At 56.3% G+C, this 18,131-nt stretch overlaps 1 protein-coding gene across 1 annotated transcript in view; it reads left to right on the top strand.

The window, feature by feature from the left end:
- Positions 1 to 1,372: 1,372 nt before the first annotated feature.
- The window catches only part of ALX4 (ALX homeobox 4), a 45,520-nt gene continuing 28,761 nt past the window's right edge, over positions 1,373 to 18,131 (top strand). The window contains exon 1 of the mRNA XM_072790512.1: positions 1,373 to 1,944. Coding sequence (XP_072646613.1) covers positions 1,470 to 1,944 — 475 coding nt within the window. The 5' untranslated portion in view covers positions 1,373 to 1,469. The remainder of the gene's footprint in view (positions 1,945 to 18,131) is intronic.

Genomic DNA, 18,131 nt, shown 5'->3' with positions numbered 1-18,131 from the left:
CTGAGGATCCCAACCTCCACCCCTCACAGTTGTTGTGGGACAGCGCAGTGGATGACCAACCCTGGGGAAAGGGTGGACGCACCCTAAAAGTTCTACTCCCTTGCTGTGGCTGGCCGCACTGCCCCGAGGCGCGCGTTGCCGACGGAAACCACAGCCCATCAAATCCAAGCCATTGGTTTTACAGTCGGAGACAGTGAGTCTAGAGAGAGAAGAGGCTGCCTCACCCTTACCCCAAGCTGTGTGCAGGTGACAGCGCGACGACGAGGCGTGGCCAGCAGGTCTCCAAACTCCTTGCTCTCAACCCCGTCGGTGGAGAATCCCCTGGGCTGGGTGCAGACGTGAGGAAATCGTGGCTCTGTCCAAGGAGGGGAGGGAGGGGACCGAGCTCTACAGCTTCCGTAACCTGGCCCATCAAGGTTTTCTCCGGTATTTGAGTGCACACAGGCCCCTCGACACCCTGACCGACCGCCCTTATAGAGGAGGGAAATAGTTAATAAGACAGAAAAGTGGTGGCGCCCAGAACTCCCGCTTCTGAAGTATGCTAAGTTCCTAAAGGGACCGAGAATGGGGACAAGGATTTGGAAGCAGAAGAAGAGGCACCAGTGGGAAGGCCCAAAGCTGTGCCGACAAATTCGAAGGGAAGTGTCCAAAGGACCCACCGGCAAGGGGAGGCTAGCAACCCTTCTGACTTTGAAAGTGAAAACTTGTTAGGTGTTGTTTTTTATTTGTTTGTTTCTTCTCTCTTTTCTTTTCTAATTTCTTTTCATCTGTCGCTAAAGTCTTGCATGCCCTCCTCCCCTAAGGCGAAAGCTTGGACCCGCCAGTTCTCAGCCTGGTCTCAGGAATCCTGGTGGTGGGGGGGGGGGCGGTCGGGTGACCTCTCCCTGGGGCCTAGAATCTAGAATCGGAAAGGCCCTCCGGCGCCTCCGGGTTTAATCCCCAGCGAGCGAGTTAGTAGCATCTCCTTAAGAGAGAGGGAGGGAGGAGCAGAGGGCGTTAGGAGAGGAGGGAGAGGGGAGTGGGTGGAGGGGAAGAAGGAGAGAAGGAAGGAGAGAGTGGGGGGGGGGCGGGTGAAAAATTCACTCTCCCTCTTTTCCCCCCTCCCACTTTAAAATCTTAAGAGGGTTTGGGAGATCTGGTGAACTTTCTGAAACATCTGAATCTTCTTACAGCCCTCGGTTCTTTCCCTGGGCCAGCTGCGGGGAGGGAGAAGGAAGAGAGAGGAGGAGGAGAGGAGAGAGGGAGAGAGGGAGAGAGAGGAGGAGGAGAGAGAGAGAGAGAGAGAGAGAGAGAGAGAGAGAGAGAGAGAGAGAGAGAGAGAGAGAGAGAGAGAGACGTGGAGGGGAGGAGGAGGCAGCGGAGCAGGCCCGCGCGGCGCGCAAGGCCACCGCCTCCTCGCCTCTCCAAACTCCCGGCCGAGGCGCGCGGTGGCGTCCTCGCGCTCTCGCTCGCGCCCGCGCAGGCCAGGCATGAATGCTGAGACTTGTGTCTCTTACTGCGAGTCGCCGGCTGCTGCCATGGACGCCTACTACAGCCCGGTGTCGCAGAGCCGGGAGGGCTCATCGCCTTTTAGGGCATACCCCGGCGGCGATAAGTTCGGCACAACTTTCCTCTCGGCCGCCACCAAAGGGCAGGGCTTCGGAGACGCCAAGAGCCGGGCCCGCTACGGCGGCGCGGGGCAGCAGGACCTGGCGGCCCCCCTGGAGAGCGGCGCCGGGGCGCGGGGCTCCTTTAACAAGTTCCCGCCGCAGCCGCAGCCGCAGCCGCAGCCGCCGGCCCCGCAGCAGCCGCAGCCGCAGCAGCCGCAGCCGCCGCCGCAGCCGCCCGCGCAGCCACCGCATCTCTACTTGCAGCGCGGCGCTTGCAAGACTCCCCCGGACGGCAGCCTCAAACTCCAGGAGGGCAGCGGCGGACACAACGCGGCCTTGCAGGTCCCCTGCTACGGTGAGTGCACGTGCGGCGCGCTCAGGGCCGGGGAGCCCGGGCCCGGGGCTTCGGAGCGCCGCGAGCCCCCTCGGCTTGCGGGAGGCCGGACGCTGCGCGCCGGGGAGGCGCGGGGCTGCGCTGGGTGGCTCCGGGTCGGAAAATAGGAACCGACTGTTCCGAGGGGACCCTGGGGTCCGTCCCGCCGCCGTCATCTCCCTACGCCGGGGCCTCGGAGCGTACGGGCTGCTCAGCTCGACCCCGACCTCGCCGGCTCCCCAGCCCGCTGGCTTAGCGCTGCTCACGGGGCCGCCTCCGAAGCGGATGCTTCGCCCGGCTCGCGGCGTGCGGCGGCCTACAGGGGCGGCGCGGGGCTCCGGGGCTGCCGAGGCCTCGCTCCCCGAAGGCCCCGGGGCTCCCCCGGCCGTGCTGCAGGTGGGAGCGTCGCAGGTGCCCAGCCCGCTGGGAGCCCGGGGCGCAGTCGGCAGAGCGCGCCCCGGATGCCGCCCGGGCGCGGGGCCCTAGACGCCTGGAGCCGCCGAAGACCCGAGTTCTTCCCTTACGCACACCCCCTACAAGCCCCGCTCGCCGTGGAGAGCAGGCCCGCGGGCGCTCCCGGCGCGTTTCTCCTCGGCGAACCTGGCTGGCCTCGCAACAATGGTTAAGGACCGACCCGCAGCGAGGCAGGGAGCCGCAGAGCTGCAGGCAGCGCGATACTGGGGAAAGAGGGAAGCTTCTGGGTCCTGACTTGGGCCCACAGGGAGCCCGCGGCCTAAATGACCTCCAGGCCCCCTTGAGCTTGCAGGCGGGACGTAGGCCTGCGCCCCTGGAGCTTAGCAACCATGATGGAGGAAAGGGCAGCCTGAGGCCGGAGCAGCTCGGGAGCCTGGGCCTTCTTGCCCATTGAATCAGGATTGACAAGCCCCAAGCTGGCAGACAGAAACCCAGAAAGGAGTAAAATATCTTCTCTGGGCTAGGAGCCCTGCGTACACACTCTCCCTGAGGCCTTGGCATTCAGGCAGGGCCCTGGAGATGAGCTGGTCCTGACACAGCAGTGGCTTTGGCTGTTCTAGTCCAGGAAGGATGGAGAGACACCAAGACTGGGGACAGACATGGGACATGGGACATGGTGGAGGCCTTGGTGGCTGGAATAGGAAAACAGCCCATGGCAGACACTTGCTAATATTCACACTAGCTTTGCGGAGGCTCAGAACTAGTTCATTAGTGGCTGTTGACACAAATACTTACACAATCATACACTTGACTACTACACACACACACAAGCACACACACAACCTCTTCCTCGGGAACCAACATAGTCACACACCAAATACACTCACTCATGTGGCCTCACACAAAGTCACACACTTCCAAAGCCACAGGACAGGCCTGAGAGCAGATTTAGAAAGATCCAGTGGCCTTTCCCCATTTCCTCCACCTTTCCTCCCCACCTTCCCGTTGGAATGAGATCAGGCACTCAGATCACAGACATTCGCGGCTCCACACAGGTGCTCCTTCCACACTGGCGCAGGAAGGGGTTGTCAGCTCCTGTCAGCAGGCACCTGCCTGCCCATGCTACAGACACAGGCTCCCTCCTCCCTGCTTTACCCAGGCCCCTCCTGGTCCCTGTCACTGGAGACTATTAGGTGGGAGCAATTCTCGGCCTGGAGGACTCATGGAGGTCTATTGTGCAAAGCCCAGGGCCTCATAGGCTTTCTCTCCTACTATGATGGATTTTCACGTTTGAAAGAAATTCCCCAGTGAGGCTTCTGAAGAGGAAGAGACATTACAGAAGAAGAGGTCTCTAGCTGCTTCCAAACCTCTTGTTTGGAAAATGTTTTCAGGTCTAGGAGGAAGAGGAAAGGGATGGCCCCCTCTGGGCACCCTCTCAGAGCCCTCCTGGGCTCCCACACACCAGCCTGGCCCTTCCTCCACTTGCATTGACCAGTTGAACCAGTGACTCCTCTAAAACTCCTTTCCTCATAGAGATAACTGGGTAGTCAGTGCCCCCCACCCCCCACACTGTGAGAGCCATCGGCTAGTCTCCTCCAGGTTTCCCCTAAAAGCCCCTGTGCTGTTGGGGACCTGCGGATGCTCTGAGGACAAGCTCTGGGCAAAGCCACAGGCTGCAGGACAAAAGGCAGCCCAGAATCAGCAACAGGACCCCCAACTCCCCTGCTGCCTGAGATGGAGGCACTGCTCAGGGCAAAGCCACAAACAACAAACAGCTCTGTTTATTCTTCTCCTAGCAGCCGAGCTTCCCTGGCCAGGAGGAGATTTCTGTCCCCTGCAGAAAGATTAGGCACATGAAGTCCAAGCTGAGAAACCAAGACACCCAGGGGTTGGGCTGCGCCCTTTACAGAGGCAGGGAGGAGGGCCTCTGGAGTTGGCTTTGTCCAAGGCCAGCAAGCAGGGAAACTGAGGCACACTTTGGTGGCAGATCTCCGCCACACTTGGAGAGTGTGGGGTCAAAAGGGGGTAAATGGAGTTCAACGAGAAAACCTTAGGGTGTTCCCAGGAGCTCAGGGAACGGGCGGGCGGAAGCAGACAAGGCCTCAGCAATAGGCTCGACTGAGGCTGCTGCGGTCTGACGGCAGGTAGCTTGGACCCTGCAACTTCCCTCGGGACTCTGTTGGTTCCCGGGGCTGGGAATCCCAGTTCTCGATCTGCCAAACTGCATCAGCGGGAGGCGAGGCTCCGGAGAGCTCCTCGGGGAGCCACTCTCCGCGTGTCCAAGCGCCCCTGGCCCAGCGAGGTGTAGGCCTGGGGGCAGCGCCAGGGCCACGCTGAGAGCGCGCGGGGCGGAGAAGCCGCCTCTCGTCCCCCAGGGCCGGGCCTCCTGCTTCTCGGAGCTCCCCGAAGTGGAGGTGAGAACCCCTCTAAGTCCGCTGGCGTCCCTACTGCTTCCTGGGCCTCCGTTGCCCCATCAGTACTAAAGTGCCGGGAGCCAGCCGAGCCCGCAGTCCGCGCCGGGTGCCGAGATCATTGCAAGTCTACGAATGCGACCCACGGGTGCGCGCGCGGCAATCTCGGCCTCGCTGGGCTCCGGCCGGTGCGCACTTCAGCCTTGCGAAGTCCTTGCTGGTCCCTGGCCCGTCCTTGGGCCCGTGGGCCCCCAGCAGACACGCCAGGTTGGAGACCCGACTTTTCTCAGCCGCACAAGGAGCCTCCTCGTCGCGGGGTGAGAAGTCCCGCGCCTCGCCCCCAGTCCCGGTCGCCGCTGCCGCAGCAGCCGCAGCCCCAGGCCCCAGCCCTGCGCCCCGGGAAGCTTCGGGGAGCAGCCCCGCGCCCTCGTCTTTCGCTTTCGTTTCGGTGCACGCAGGTTTTCGTTGCTAGCTAGCAGCTGGCTACCTTGCCATCCATCGCGCCCCCCGCCCCCAAGAAAGAAGCGCTCACAGCTCAAAGGTCTGGAGACCCGGGCCAGGCCTGAGACCCCTGGGGCGCCGCCGAGGGCCTCGTCCCGGTTTGCCGAATTAGACGCAGTGTGTGAACGCTAAGGGTATTTCTGCCCCGCACCGGCAGGATCCACACACCACCAAATGTGCCAACGCCGCCGGGGTCGTAGTCAAAGCCAGTCCAAGAATCAGCGTGCGGTTTCGTAGGAGAGAAAGCCGAAAATAAGACAGCGAGGAAGGGACAGGGGAGAAGCAGGCAAGAACCCGGGGGCGAGAGAAAACTTCAGCCTGGGGAGCTGTGCGGTGGCCGACCCTGGTCAACTTTGGAGGAGGGAGCAGAGAAGGAAAATGCTTTTAATGTAGTCCTTTGTTGATTTCCATAGCAGTCAGCAACGCGAAAAGTCCGCCGCAAATGACCTTAACTACGAAAAACCAAAGGCCTGGATGAAAGGTTTAGTATTTTAAATCAATCGATTTGTAGTTTTCTTTATTATAATTCACGTTCAGCACAGTACACAGCTAAGTGGAAAGTTCGAAGAATTGTTCCGTATGTGTACACCCGTGTAACTACCACCGGGATCACGATACAGACACGTATGTGCGGACGAAAATTTTGGGGGAAATTTTTTTGGGGGAGTTGTTTTAAGAAATTTTCAGAAAAGACTTCAGAGAGCTGGAGACACCCACCCCCCACCCCCCGCCCGGGGCGGCGGGCGGGGGTGGGGGGTGTTTCTTGAATAGGGTGACCCCATCTGCCGGGACATTTGCACTACCCGGACTGCAAAACGCAAAACGAGGTGGCCTCGCTGCAGCGGTCGGGCTGCCCCGGACTCGCCCAAGCCCTGGGCTGCGCAGGCTGCAAAACCGAGCCCAGGTAGGAAAACGCGTTAAAATACTGTGCATAACATTTCGCCAAAGTCCCTAAGGACTTTCGTTTTGGAGAGCAGCTGGGCACACTTTTCCGGGGACATACCTTTATCTGGGCCTTAGCCGCTTTCTTCCAGCCGCTCGCTTACGGGGCTTTGTTTTGATGGAAAATTGAAATACTTAATGGAAGTACGGTGGCCTTTGCAGCAGTGGAGGTGAGGGGAGGCTGGAGTCCGGAGCGAGAGCGCTCCATCTGGGTTCGGGCTCATCCGCAGCCCAGGGTGCCCAAAGCAGCAGGCAGGCAGGCGGCGGGGAAAACTGCCTGCCAGGAGCGCCCCCGAGGCCCCCAAGTGCAGGGGTCCGGGAAGGGGGAAGCCAGGCTTGGTGGTACGAGGCATTTTGTTGCAAGGAAATGGGAGTAGGGGAGAGATTCTGTGACAGAGTACTTGGCTCCCCACACCCTAAGCCCGCTCCCACGCCCCCCTACCCCCCACCGAGGCCCAGGCACTGTTTTGGGTGGGGCGGTGGGAGCCGGGTTTTGGGTCTGGACGCAGCCTGCCAGGCGCCATCTGGCCACGTGCTCCTCCCGAAGCTACGGGTTCTCCGGCGTCGCTAAAGTGACAAGCCGGGCCATCAGATTAGGAAACCAAGACAGCTCCGTGCTGATACTGCTCAGTGAATTCAGGGTTTAAGACACCGGGTCCCCTTGCTCAGCGGCCCTGGGCACCACGCCCTTGGGACTGGTCTGGATTAGACCAGTGAGAAGAGGTCCCTCTTCCAAACTGTGCCCTTTTGCGGAAAGAGGAGGCACCTCTCTCCAGCCAGCAATCCCTCCCAGCCCCAGGCGGGTGCTTATCTGGGATCACAGTTATTCGTGGCCGCCAGGGACCTCCCCTCCTGAGCGGCAGCCCCCTAGAGCCATCTCTGGCTAACAAATGTGCAAATGGGCCACACCCCCACGTCCTTGCAAGATTCTCCTTCCTCATCCAGTCAGGGGTCCAGGGAGCCTGGATCGGCAAATGCTCTGTTGCCTGACAGCCGGTCTCCCTACAAAGGCTGACTCAGTGGTGCGATAGAAGCCTCCCCAGTGTCCAGCGAAGTGTCCTGGGGACCCCAGGCCCGCCCACCGCCCCCCATCATGCCTAGTGCATTCATTACTTTACCAAAGATCATTTTTCTATCCCCATCCAACCCCGCAGGCGCCACTGCCGGCACCGAGGAGGAGAGGGAGCGGTGGGAAGAGAGTTGAGGTTTGGCGGAGGGGAGGTTCAGAGGAGCAAAGCCTGGGGACTTGGGTGGTGATCCGCGGCAGCGAGCAGTTTCAGATTTTGGCTGGAGAGACAGATAGAAAGATCACCACGGAGCTCCACTGCACCCGAAGCGCCTTTTTGGAAAGGAAGGTTTTACTGGGAAATACTAGTGGGGTGTGTGTGTGTGTGTGTGTGTGTGAGAGAGAGAGAGAGAGAGAGAGAGAGAGACTGAGGCGCTACCACCCGCCCAAATACCTGTCTTACCGGGCCACCTCACTGCCAGGGCTCCAGTACGCACCTAGGCTCTGAGCTGCTGGATTCCGGCGCTGCTGCATGTTCCAGAAAGAGGGAGAGTTGCGCGGGCTTCTTTGGATTCTGGAAGCAGATTGCCTTAGAGCGGATTCTCCCTCCAAACTGGGGGCTGCGGAGCGTGGGCGGCAGCCCCAAGGCCCTTGCAGATGGACTGCTGGCGACTCAGGCTGGGGCAAAGCAGCTGGTTCTCTGCGTGCTCCGAGGGCCCTGGCGGAGAAGATTGAGAGTCTGTGGAAGGCTTGGGGTTTGGGCGAGGATGCTGAGATCCAGCGTGGCACCCGTGCACAGGGCAGGGCGCACAATCGGGTGTAGACCGCCTATGGTCTCCACTGCTGTGCTCTCTACTCCCTGCGTGGCCTTGGGAAAGCCCCTTCCCCAGGCCCTCCCGGGTCCAAATTTGTGAAACGCAGGAGTTTGGGCAATTTCCAAAGGCCCTCTAGGGGTTTCTGGGACAGTACCAGTCCGGGGTGGCCTTCACCCCATTTCCCTACCCTCCCCTCCCCTTTACATACTTTCTCACAGGGAGAGATTGGATAGAATGGACAGAAAAGGCTTCCCTGGAAGCAGAAACGGGTCTTGAGGGTTCCCGGAGGTGAGCTAAAGGGCGCAGGGGCAAAGTGAGCTGCAGTCCAGGATAAGTGGGCAGGTGGCCCTGAAGGGCCCTGGTTCAATGCAGGTTCTAGACTCCAGGCTTGGGCTAAAAATATGGAGAGGAGCCAACTGGGGAGCGGCTTGGCCCCACAATGGCCAGGCTGCAGCAGAGGCCCTGGGCTCCCCAGCCCCTCCTCCAGCCTGCTCACGTCCCCTATCTCCACTCATCTTCCCTGTCTCCACACTTACTGAGCACCTACTACGTGCCAGACTTTCTCCTAGAACAGAGTGCCTGCCTGTTGTCCTATAGCTTAGGTCCTATCTTTGGGCGTAATCAATGTTTACTGGCTGGAGGGATGATGGGGAACTGGTGTCTCATTCAGAGTGTGCTGGAGCACAGCTATGGGTTTTATGAGACTGTGCCCAGCGTGACCTCAGCTGGCATGTGTCCCGCCCATAGTCGCTGGGTCTGGGTCCTGCCGTCCACATGTGCTTCAAGGTATGGCCATGTGGACTAACTTATGTGCCCTCCTGTGTGAAAGACGTGCCTGTGCCCGCTGTACCCCGTGCGGGGGAGCTGCATTCATGTTAGGGGGAGCACCTGTGCCAGTTAGGGGCACCCCTCTAGGCCTCCTGTGGCAGGCATAGAGTCAGCTGCCAGAGTCACTTGGGGGAACACAGCAACTGAGCGCCTGTGCTTCAAGGCCTGTGGCCTGCCCAGCCACCGATCGCACCCCCCCCCCCCCCCGGAAGGCTGACTCACTGAGTGGCAGGAGAGTTCCCGTGTGGCCGGTAGATGCAGAGCCCTGGAGTCTTCCTGGGTCCCTGGCAGGGTCCACGAAGCCCACCCACACCACCAAGAGGCCTCCTCCAACCCCTCGCTCTCAAATATACCTTCTGTGTAGCTCACTGTGGAAGAGAAACCACCGTGGATGCCATCTTCATGCACATTGCAGGTCCTATTTAGCAGATGAGCAAACTGAGACCCAGAGAGAAGTGGAGCCCTGTAGGCAGGTTAGTGGGAAGGCAGAAAGCACAACTGGGTTTCCTTCCTTCTGCTGCTGGGGTTGGGTGAGGAAGGGGTTGAGGGAATATCTGCAGGGCTCGCCCACCCTCTCCCTTTGCCGTAACCCCTTCAGTAAGTCACACACTCACTGTGTGAGTCACACACTCACCCCTCAAATAGGGCAGGTGCTTGCAGCCCCACTCCCCTGAGAGAAAAAGGCGGACTCCACCGTGAGAGCCTGGGGAATCAGGGCAACAGTAGAGTACTGTGGAGGTCCCGTGGGATTACAGGGACTCATCCCACCTGTGACTTGGCTGGGACTCCGGATCAATGCAAGGCTCTGTAGGACAAGTTTTCTTCCCCGAATGGTGGAAACCATGCGTGTGCATGCCTGAAGGAGTTTGGTGAGGCCACATGACCAATGTCCCTCTCTCTCGAAGGGCCACCTGCCCGGCCCGGGGCATTGGTCATGTCCAGGAGCCTTGGTTCCCCCCCGACCATATACAGCGGATCGCATTGTTGGGGAGGGTGTCCCACCCAGTGTTGGAAGAGACACCAGATGTCTGCTGGCTCAAATGTCCTGTTTCAAAGACAGGGGGACTGAGATGCTGATTCTACTTATTCATTGCTCTTCAAACTTTGCCGTCACTGCACCAGGCCTTGTGGGGGATTCTGAGAAGCACAGGACGTGGCCCCTGCCTGCAGGTCTAGAGTGGGAGGAGGATCAGTAACTGGGGCAAGTCCAGTTCACTGGGGCTGGTACTGGGATGGGGAAGCCCCAACTCAGGCAGTGGGGCATGCATGGCAGGAGGGGCTGTACACGTGAGAAGTCCTGCCACCCTACTCCCAGGTGAGCCTAACCTTGCCCAGTTAAGGGAAGGCTCAGAGATGTTGGGGGAAGTCAGAAGTTGTCATGGACTCTCTGGATCTTCTCTGGTAGCTGAACAGCTCCAGGCTGCCTCGTCCTCCTTTTCTCCCTCCAAGCCTTCTCTGGAGAGCAAGAGATCTGAGTTCAAGTCTTGGCTTTGCCCAGAAATGTGCCTTTGGAACTGTCCCCTATCTCCATGGTTCCACTCAATCTTCTCATTTATAAATTGAGGCCTTTGGGCCTGTCTTTCCTGGGAGGGAGGAGAATGTGGGGATGTGAGGGTGCAGAGAGGTAGTGTCCCTGCAGGTACATCCTGCATGGTCAAGTTCTCTGCTGGGAAGGGTTGAGAGCCCCACCCCCTCACACTATCCACCCTGGAGGGCACTAGGGTATGGCAAATAATGGCAGGGAAGTGGGGGGTTCTAATCAGGTTTCAGAATGGGGATGGAAATTCTGGGGCCTCCCAGGTGTATGGACCCCTCAGTGTCCATGGATCTCCCTGGTCTGCTCTGTGGCCCCACCATCCAGCCTCATGGGTGGACAACTGAGCTGGAACAACTTCACGCCCCCACTGTCGAGAAGGAGCAGGGAAGACAGGCGAACAGCTCCCCTACATAGGTCCCCATTCGGGGCCTCAGTCTCCCATCTGTAAAACCCCCACATGACACTAGACGATTTCTGAGGCCCTGGCCTTCTGTGCTAGTCCGGGCCTGGGATTGAGGCACCGGGAGAGAGGTGAATGGTTCCTCCAGGATCCTCAGATGGCCTCGGGGCCCCACCACTCTGGCCGATTCATTGTACTGAGAGAGGCCCCTCTGGAAGCAGAAGGGTAGTCCGACCCGCCAAAGGGCAAGTCTGGGGCGCCTGGCCTGGCTCCCTGCCTCAGTTTTCTCATCTGCAGGACAGGGACAAGAATGAGGTGAGTCTGGTGGATTGTGAGGCAAAAAGAGGGGCCTGAGTGGTCAGGACAGAACCTCTGTGCTGCTGATACGGTGTGACAACCCACGAGTCCTGAGTGCTCCTGTCCATGCAACAGGCCATGTACCAAATCTTGTGTGTGATTTCGTTGAACCCCAGTCGATTGCTGCCCCCATCAGATAGATCCTCCTGCCATCCTTACTTCACGGGTGCAAACAGACTCGGAGGGATCGAGGACCTTGCCCTACGTGAGACTACTAGGAAGGGAGAAAGAAAGTTCTGATGGCCAGAGGCCCCGAGAGCCTGAAAAGCATCCTTTTGTAGGATGATCCTGATTAGAGTTGAGGCTACTTTAACCCTATGAGATTGGAAGACTGGGTTTTACAGATGTGGCCTCCAAAGAGCTCTTCCCTTCTCCACATAGGAGGATGCAGCGGGTGGGGAGGTCAAGGGTGGGCTTGGTGCTCGGCAGGTCAGAGTTCCAGACCTGACTCTGACCATGGGCACAGCTTCTTCACCTGTTCATGTGTCCTGCTAAGCTTCGGTGAGAACAGGGGCGGCTGGGGGTTGGGGGGTGGGTAGGGCAGCAGGACACAGGTACACAGGTGCTCCAAACCAGCATTAGGGATTTCTCATTGAGTTTCCAGAGGCCCCAGGAACGTACCAGAAACTCTGGTCAGGGCAGGGTGGCGCTGAAGACCTTGCAAGGAACCAACAATGAGCCAGTCTTTCTAATTCTCTCTTCATTCCTCCTGCCTTTGAATCCAGACCTGGGTTGAAAATCCAACTTCCAGTTCTCTGGCACCCTGGTGGAAAATAGCCTTTTCCCCACAGGGATCCCTGCAGAGCGCGGGGTGTGGGAGCAGAGAGGCCTTGGGTAGCCCTATTTTGTAGGAGCCTGGAGTTCTCTCAGACTCCGCAGTTGGAGGGACACCCCTTTGCCCCACTGTTTCCCCTTGGCTGTCACCTCAGGGGTCACAAGCCAGGGTCCAGGTCTAGAGAGATGAGTACCCTCCCTCCCCACCTGACTCTTGTCCCCAGGTCTCCCCATTCTCTGCAGTGAGTGCTAGGGCCCTCCTACCTGCGGCCCCACTCCCACCTGCCCCCCATTCTGGGCCCCTTGTCCTCCTGGCCTACACCCCTGCGGTCCTGAGACCCATCCCCCAAACACACACACACACACACACACACACACACATAAGGGATACAGTGCTCTATTCTGGCCAGGACGCCCTCTTGAGCTCACAGCCCAGACAAGAAAAAGCATTTAGACCTGAGCCTGGGGTGTGGTGTAGTCAGCACTGGGGGGACAGCCATGATCACAGTGCACCAGGCTCTGTGGGGGTGGGGGGGCGGATGGTGTGGACAGAGAGGCCTAGGGCTCCCTCCTCCCCCTTTGTAGAGAGAACTGGGCATAAACACACCGCTGTGGGAAGTGTGCTGGCCGCCCCAGGCCTCTCCTGTCCACAAATGCCCACAGGCCTGAGCCTGCGTCAGGGAGGTGTGGGGCATCTGGCAGTGAGTGAGCTGACCCCTGACCTCAGGGACCCGGAGGAGCAGGAGCCAGAGTCCCCGGGGAAAGTGTGGAGGGACTGGGACTCTGTGGGTCTGGACATTTGAAGTGGCCTTGGGGAGGTCGAAGAGGCGCTCACGCTGAAGGAGCTGGAACTGGCAGCCTCGGCTCAGCAGGCGCAGGGCTTTAGCTGGGAGAGGACCCGAGGTGTTTGGGAAGGAGCGAGCCTGGCCCGTTGAGGCCTCTGGGCATCGCAGGGAGAGGCCCAGAGCCCAGGCTGAGTGTTCTCTGTGCTACTCACATGGCCGTTATAAAAATGCCAAATCTCCCTAATTAAGGGATAGTTTTTTATTGTGGCAGAATAGCACATAAAATTTACCATTGTAACCATTTTAAGCGAACCATTCCGTGATGAGTAGGTGCCTCATGGAAGCGGAATCACACAGTAGCTGTCCTTTTGTGTCTGGCCAGCTGTAGATCTTCGCTGAGGAAATGAGGATTCGGGTCTGTTGCCCATTTTTGGGGTTGAGTTGTTTGTTTATATGTTGTTGAACTGTAGGAGTTCTTTACAGGTTCTGGAGAATAATCCCTCATCAGATACATGATTCGCAAATATTCTCTCTCATTCTGGGGGTTGTCTCTCACTCTCTGGATAGTGTCCTTCGGATGCACAGAAGATTTTAATTGGATGAAATCCAGTCTATCAATTTTTGTCTTTTGTTGCTTGTGCTTTTGATGTCACATCCAAGAAATCATCGCTAACTCACGTGTCGTGAAGAATTTCCCTGGCGTTTTCTTCTAGGAGCTTTATCGTTTCCGCTCTTACGTTGAGGTCCATTCTGAGTAAGGATCCAACTCTTTATTCTTTCGCAGTTAGATATCCAGTTTCCCCAGCACCATTTGTTGAAAAGACTGTCCTTTCTCTGTGAATGGTCTTGTTGTCCCCTTTGTCATAAATCCTTTAGCCATATATCTGAGGGTTTGTTGCTAGGCTTTCCATTCTGTTCCATTGGTTTGTCTGTCTGTCCCTGGCATGGCCTTCTGAGGTGAAGTCCGGAATCCCAGAATATGGGGAACCTTAAAAGTCATCCTGTTCACCCCCTTTCCTTCAAGCTAATGACTAACCAGCCAAAGAGATCCAGCTCAGGGACACATTTGTTTTCCAGGAACCAGAGTGGGTAAGAAGGGGTGGAGGGCAGAGCCATTGGCAAGAGTGCCAGAATTATGACTTTGGCCTCTGGCTAGGCCCCTGGAAGTTTAGAAGTACCAAGTATGTCAGCTGACCCTCCTGTGAGGACGTGGCCTGAGAAAACTCTCATGTGCTCTTAGGGTCTACACTCCATTTGGACTCCTGAGAGCCCCAATCTGGTACCTCTTCATTCAGTAAGAGGATCCCAGTGCCCCCTTCTGGTGGAGCAGGGATGAACTCCCAGAGGGAAGCCAAGCCCCCATCCACCCCAAACCAGCTCCATGCTGTTGGCCCTGTATCTTTAATTATTTTCTGTTTGATTCCCATGAGAGGGATTTGCTAAGGGGGCTCCCTTGTGAGGCCGGGGCCTCTTACCTTGCAGTGCCCCAGCCCTGGTGACTAGACATAGACCTGCTCAAGCCTGGTGTCCCAACTGGGTGCCCCAAGACGGAGAACAGGCACACTCCCTGGTATTCTTGGAATCATGTAGCAACTGTGTGCGGCCCACGACTAGGTTCACAGGCAGCCCGAAGCTTTAGATGCCGTTGGTTTGGGGAAGCTGGTGTGTCAGGACCTGGGAACAGATGTCAGCCTGTACAGCTGAGGGGCCTTGGGCAAATAAGTTGACCTCTCTGCCTCAACTTCTTTATATGTAAAGTGAGGCTAAGTCTACTACCTACCTTTTAGGAGTACCATGAAAATTAAATAAGATAATATAGGTAAAGAGCTTAGAACAGTCCTTAGAACAGAGTAAGTGCTCAATAAATATGAGCTGTTATTATTGCAAGGATTTTGCTGGAACCCTGACTATGCAAGGCTGATCAGAAACCTTGATAGGTAGTTACAGTTGACTTGGATAAATCAGATTGGAAATTGAACAAATGATTACTGAATCTACACTGGGTGGTTGACAAAATCCTTTAAAATATGGATGAGTGATACAAGGAGTAGAGGCTGGCCGACAGCCTTAGCATGGGGACAGGACAGGGAAGGGTCAAGGAGGGAGAAGGAGGGCACCCCCCACCTCTCAGAACCTACAGCTTGCAACTCCCCAGGTTGCTGTACCTTGTACTCAGGCATCAGGAGCTGGAACATAACTTTCTTTCTTCCGCTTCTGAAAGTCTGTTCTCTGTGTTCGTCTGACAGCATCAGACCAGGAGGTCCCCAAGGGTGGGATTCGAGTGCATTCATTTCTGCGTGGGCTCGGGGCTGAACACAGAGAATGTCAGGCTCAGGGCCTGTCAGGGAGGTTCTGCACCTGCTCTGGGCCCCAGCTCACCCATCTGTGAGTAGGGGAGTGGTGGTGAGCATCACCCATGGGCCAAGCCTGTACTGGGCTCTAGCACTCAAACCCCTCAGGAGGTATTAGTACTCCTAATTTACAGATGAAGAGGTGGAGAACCAGCGAGGGCCAGGTGCACAAGCAGCTCTGCTTGAATTGAACCCAGATGTCCTGAAGCCATAGGGACTTTTTCCTCCTCCACTCCTTTGCCCATAAGGTTAATGCTTATGGCCTTGGCGACCTCATGCCCAGGAGCCCATCGGGCACGATCAGTCATGGGGGAGAGCTCAGTAAGTTGTGGAGTGGGGTGTGCCAGGGGCAGGTTTTCAGTATGCAGCACAGTCTTCCCCTCACCCACTACAATGATGACCACTGTAGCAGGTGCACAGACCCCATCTCCCTCCTGCTTCCAGAGTCATCCTCAGAACCAGGCCAGCCCAGCTCAAGGCCCCATCTGTGGTAGCAGCTCCATGGGTGAGGAAGGAGCCAAGCAAACTCCACCCCCAAACTCATGATAACTGACCACATGTGGACCAGCCTCCTTGTTGGTTCAGCATCAGTGCCTGGACCAGGGTTGAAGGGAACTGCTAACCTGGAAAAAAGTTTCCTGAGCTGGGGCAGGTGGGTGGACAGTGAGGGCCAGGCTTCCTCCCTGAAGACAGGCAGCTGACTCTGGCTTTACCTAATGAGCCCCATGGGACTCAGCCCCTCGGAAAAGATCTACAGAAGTCAGCTTTACGCTACACAAAGTACATTCTCACTGTTTTATGGGATGTTTCATCTCCCAAGAAGTGGTAACAGGTAGAAAAGAGATGAGCTCATCACATATCCTCTGCAGATTAAGGTTTTCTTGGTAGAAGATGCATGCTATGCATTTTATTTTATTTTTTATTATTTTTAAAAAGATTTTATGTATTTATTGGAGAGAGAGAGAAAGCATGTGAGCACACAAGCAGGGAAGGGCCAGAGAGACAAGCAGACTCCCCGTTGAGCCCAAGGCAGGACTCCATCCCAGGACCCCGAGATCATGACCTGAGCCAAAGGTGGCCCCTTAACCACTGAGCCACCCAGGCGCCCCCACGCCATCCATTTTATTTTATTTTATTTTTAATATTTTATTTATTCATGAGAGACACAGAGAGAGAGAGGCAGAGACACGGGCAGAGGGAGAAGCAGGCTCCACACAGGGAGCCCGATGTGGGACTCGATCCCGGGACTCCAGGATCACGCCCTGGACCGAAGGCAGGCACCAAATCACTGAGCCACTCAGGGATCCCTCACACCATCCATTTTAAAGCAGAGACATCTTTGAAAACTTTTTTTCAGTCCCGATGAGCAGAGGTCAATGAAAGGACCATTCTTCAACCAACACATAAATATTGGAATATTGAGGATTATTGATACTTACCTACTTCCAAATTCCAGCCATTTAGATGGAAACGCTTATCAACAGCTTAGACACCAGTATGTTCTAGAAATTTTGAAATCTTAACCATCTGATAGTTATAAAGGTGGAACTTTTTTTTTTAAGATTTTATTTATTTATTCATGAGAGACATAGAGAGAGAGAGAGAGAGGCAGAGACACATGCAGAAGGAGAAGCAGGCTCCATGCAGGGAGCCTGACATGGGACTCGATCCCAGGTCTCCAGGATCAGGCCCTGAGCCGAAAGCAGCCCTAAACCGCTGAGCCACCCAGGCTGCCCAAAGGTGGAACTTTTTGAAGCTGAAATAGAATAATCTTATCCATCTTTATCAACCTCAGAACACTAACTGGCAGGCTTACAATGAATTCAGCCATTAGTTTTCCTTTCTTGCCCAAGGGGAGAAAAATCTTCTTGCTTTTTCAGTTTATAAATGATTCTTTAGGTTTGAATAAACACACTTGGAGAAAGAAAACCCTTGATTTTGGTGGAAGAAGCAGTCTCTGCAGGCCCACATGGTCCTTCCGCTGAGACGTTCATTTGTTTAACAAGATTAATTCAGTGCAACAGGTATTCGCTGGGGGCAGCATGGGTGACGGAGCACAGCCAGATGCCTTCCCTGCCTCTGGTGAGGGTCCCATCCAATGACAGAGGCTGCCCTTCTTCTCTTGCGATGCTTTGTGATGAGCGATTTGATTGGTAGGGGCCCTTAGGGAAGCTCAAAGAAGAGTATGGCAGGGAATTCATGGGGAGGTGGTGATACCAGCCTGGGAAGGTGACTTGGGGCTCACCCAGCTCAAGGGGCCCGACCCCGCCCTGAATCAGCGAGCTCAGTTCTCTGTGACAGCAGCTAGTGGTACATTTCTGGAATGGCCCCTCTTGCCACTGCCCACCCCGGATGCCTTTCGGATGATACAGCTGGTGGAAGGCACTGGATGTTCCCACTGACAAATTCTTGAGCAGTTAAACATTGGGGTGCCCGCCTAGGCAAGTTGTCCAGATGTCACCAAGAGCGTACGGGGGAGTGAGGATTTTATAAGTAGTTTACAACTGACCCGAACGTTGTCATCAAAGCAGTGGTTAAAATTACAATTCTCCTTTCTCCGTTGTGCCTTCACGTTGCAATGTACCTTAGGCTAAAACGTATTTATGGAAGGTCTTTCTTTAAAAAACAAACTATAGGGGGATCCCTGGGTGGCGCAGCGGTTTAGCGCCTGCCTTTGGCCCAGGGCGCGATCCTGGAGACCCGGGATCAAATGCCACGTCGGGCTCCCGGTGCATGGAGCCTGCTTCTCCCTCTGCCTGTGTCTCTGCCTCTCTCTCTCTCTCTCTCTGTGTGTGTGACTATCGTAGATAAATAAAAAAAATTTTAAAAAACTATAGTTTTAAGTAAGTATTGAACAAAATAAATCTAACATCTCGTTTTTACTGTGGTTTCAAGCATCTCAGCCCATGGACAGTCTTTGTTATAGATGTGGGAAGTGGGCCCTCATCACAAGGGGACGTGTGCAGGTGGGGTGACTTGGCATGGCTCCTGCAGCTGCCCTGGCCTGACTTGGCCCCAAATAACCACTGTATTAATTTCTCCTGGAGG

Source organism: Canis lupus, chromosome 21, assembly GCF_048164855.1.
Source record: "Canis lupus baileyi chromosome 21, mCanLup2.hap1, whole genome shotgun sequence".
Lineage (NCBI taxonomy): Eukaryota > Metazoa > Chordata > Mammalia > Carnivora > Canidae > Canis > Canis lupus.
Note: the sequence above shows the minus strand (reverse complement) of the source record. Positions and strands in the feature narration are given on the sequence as shown.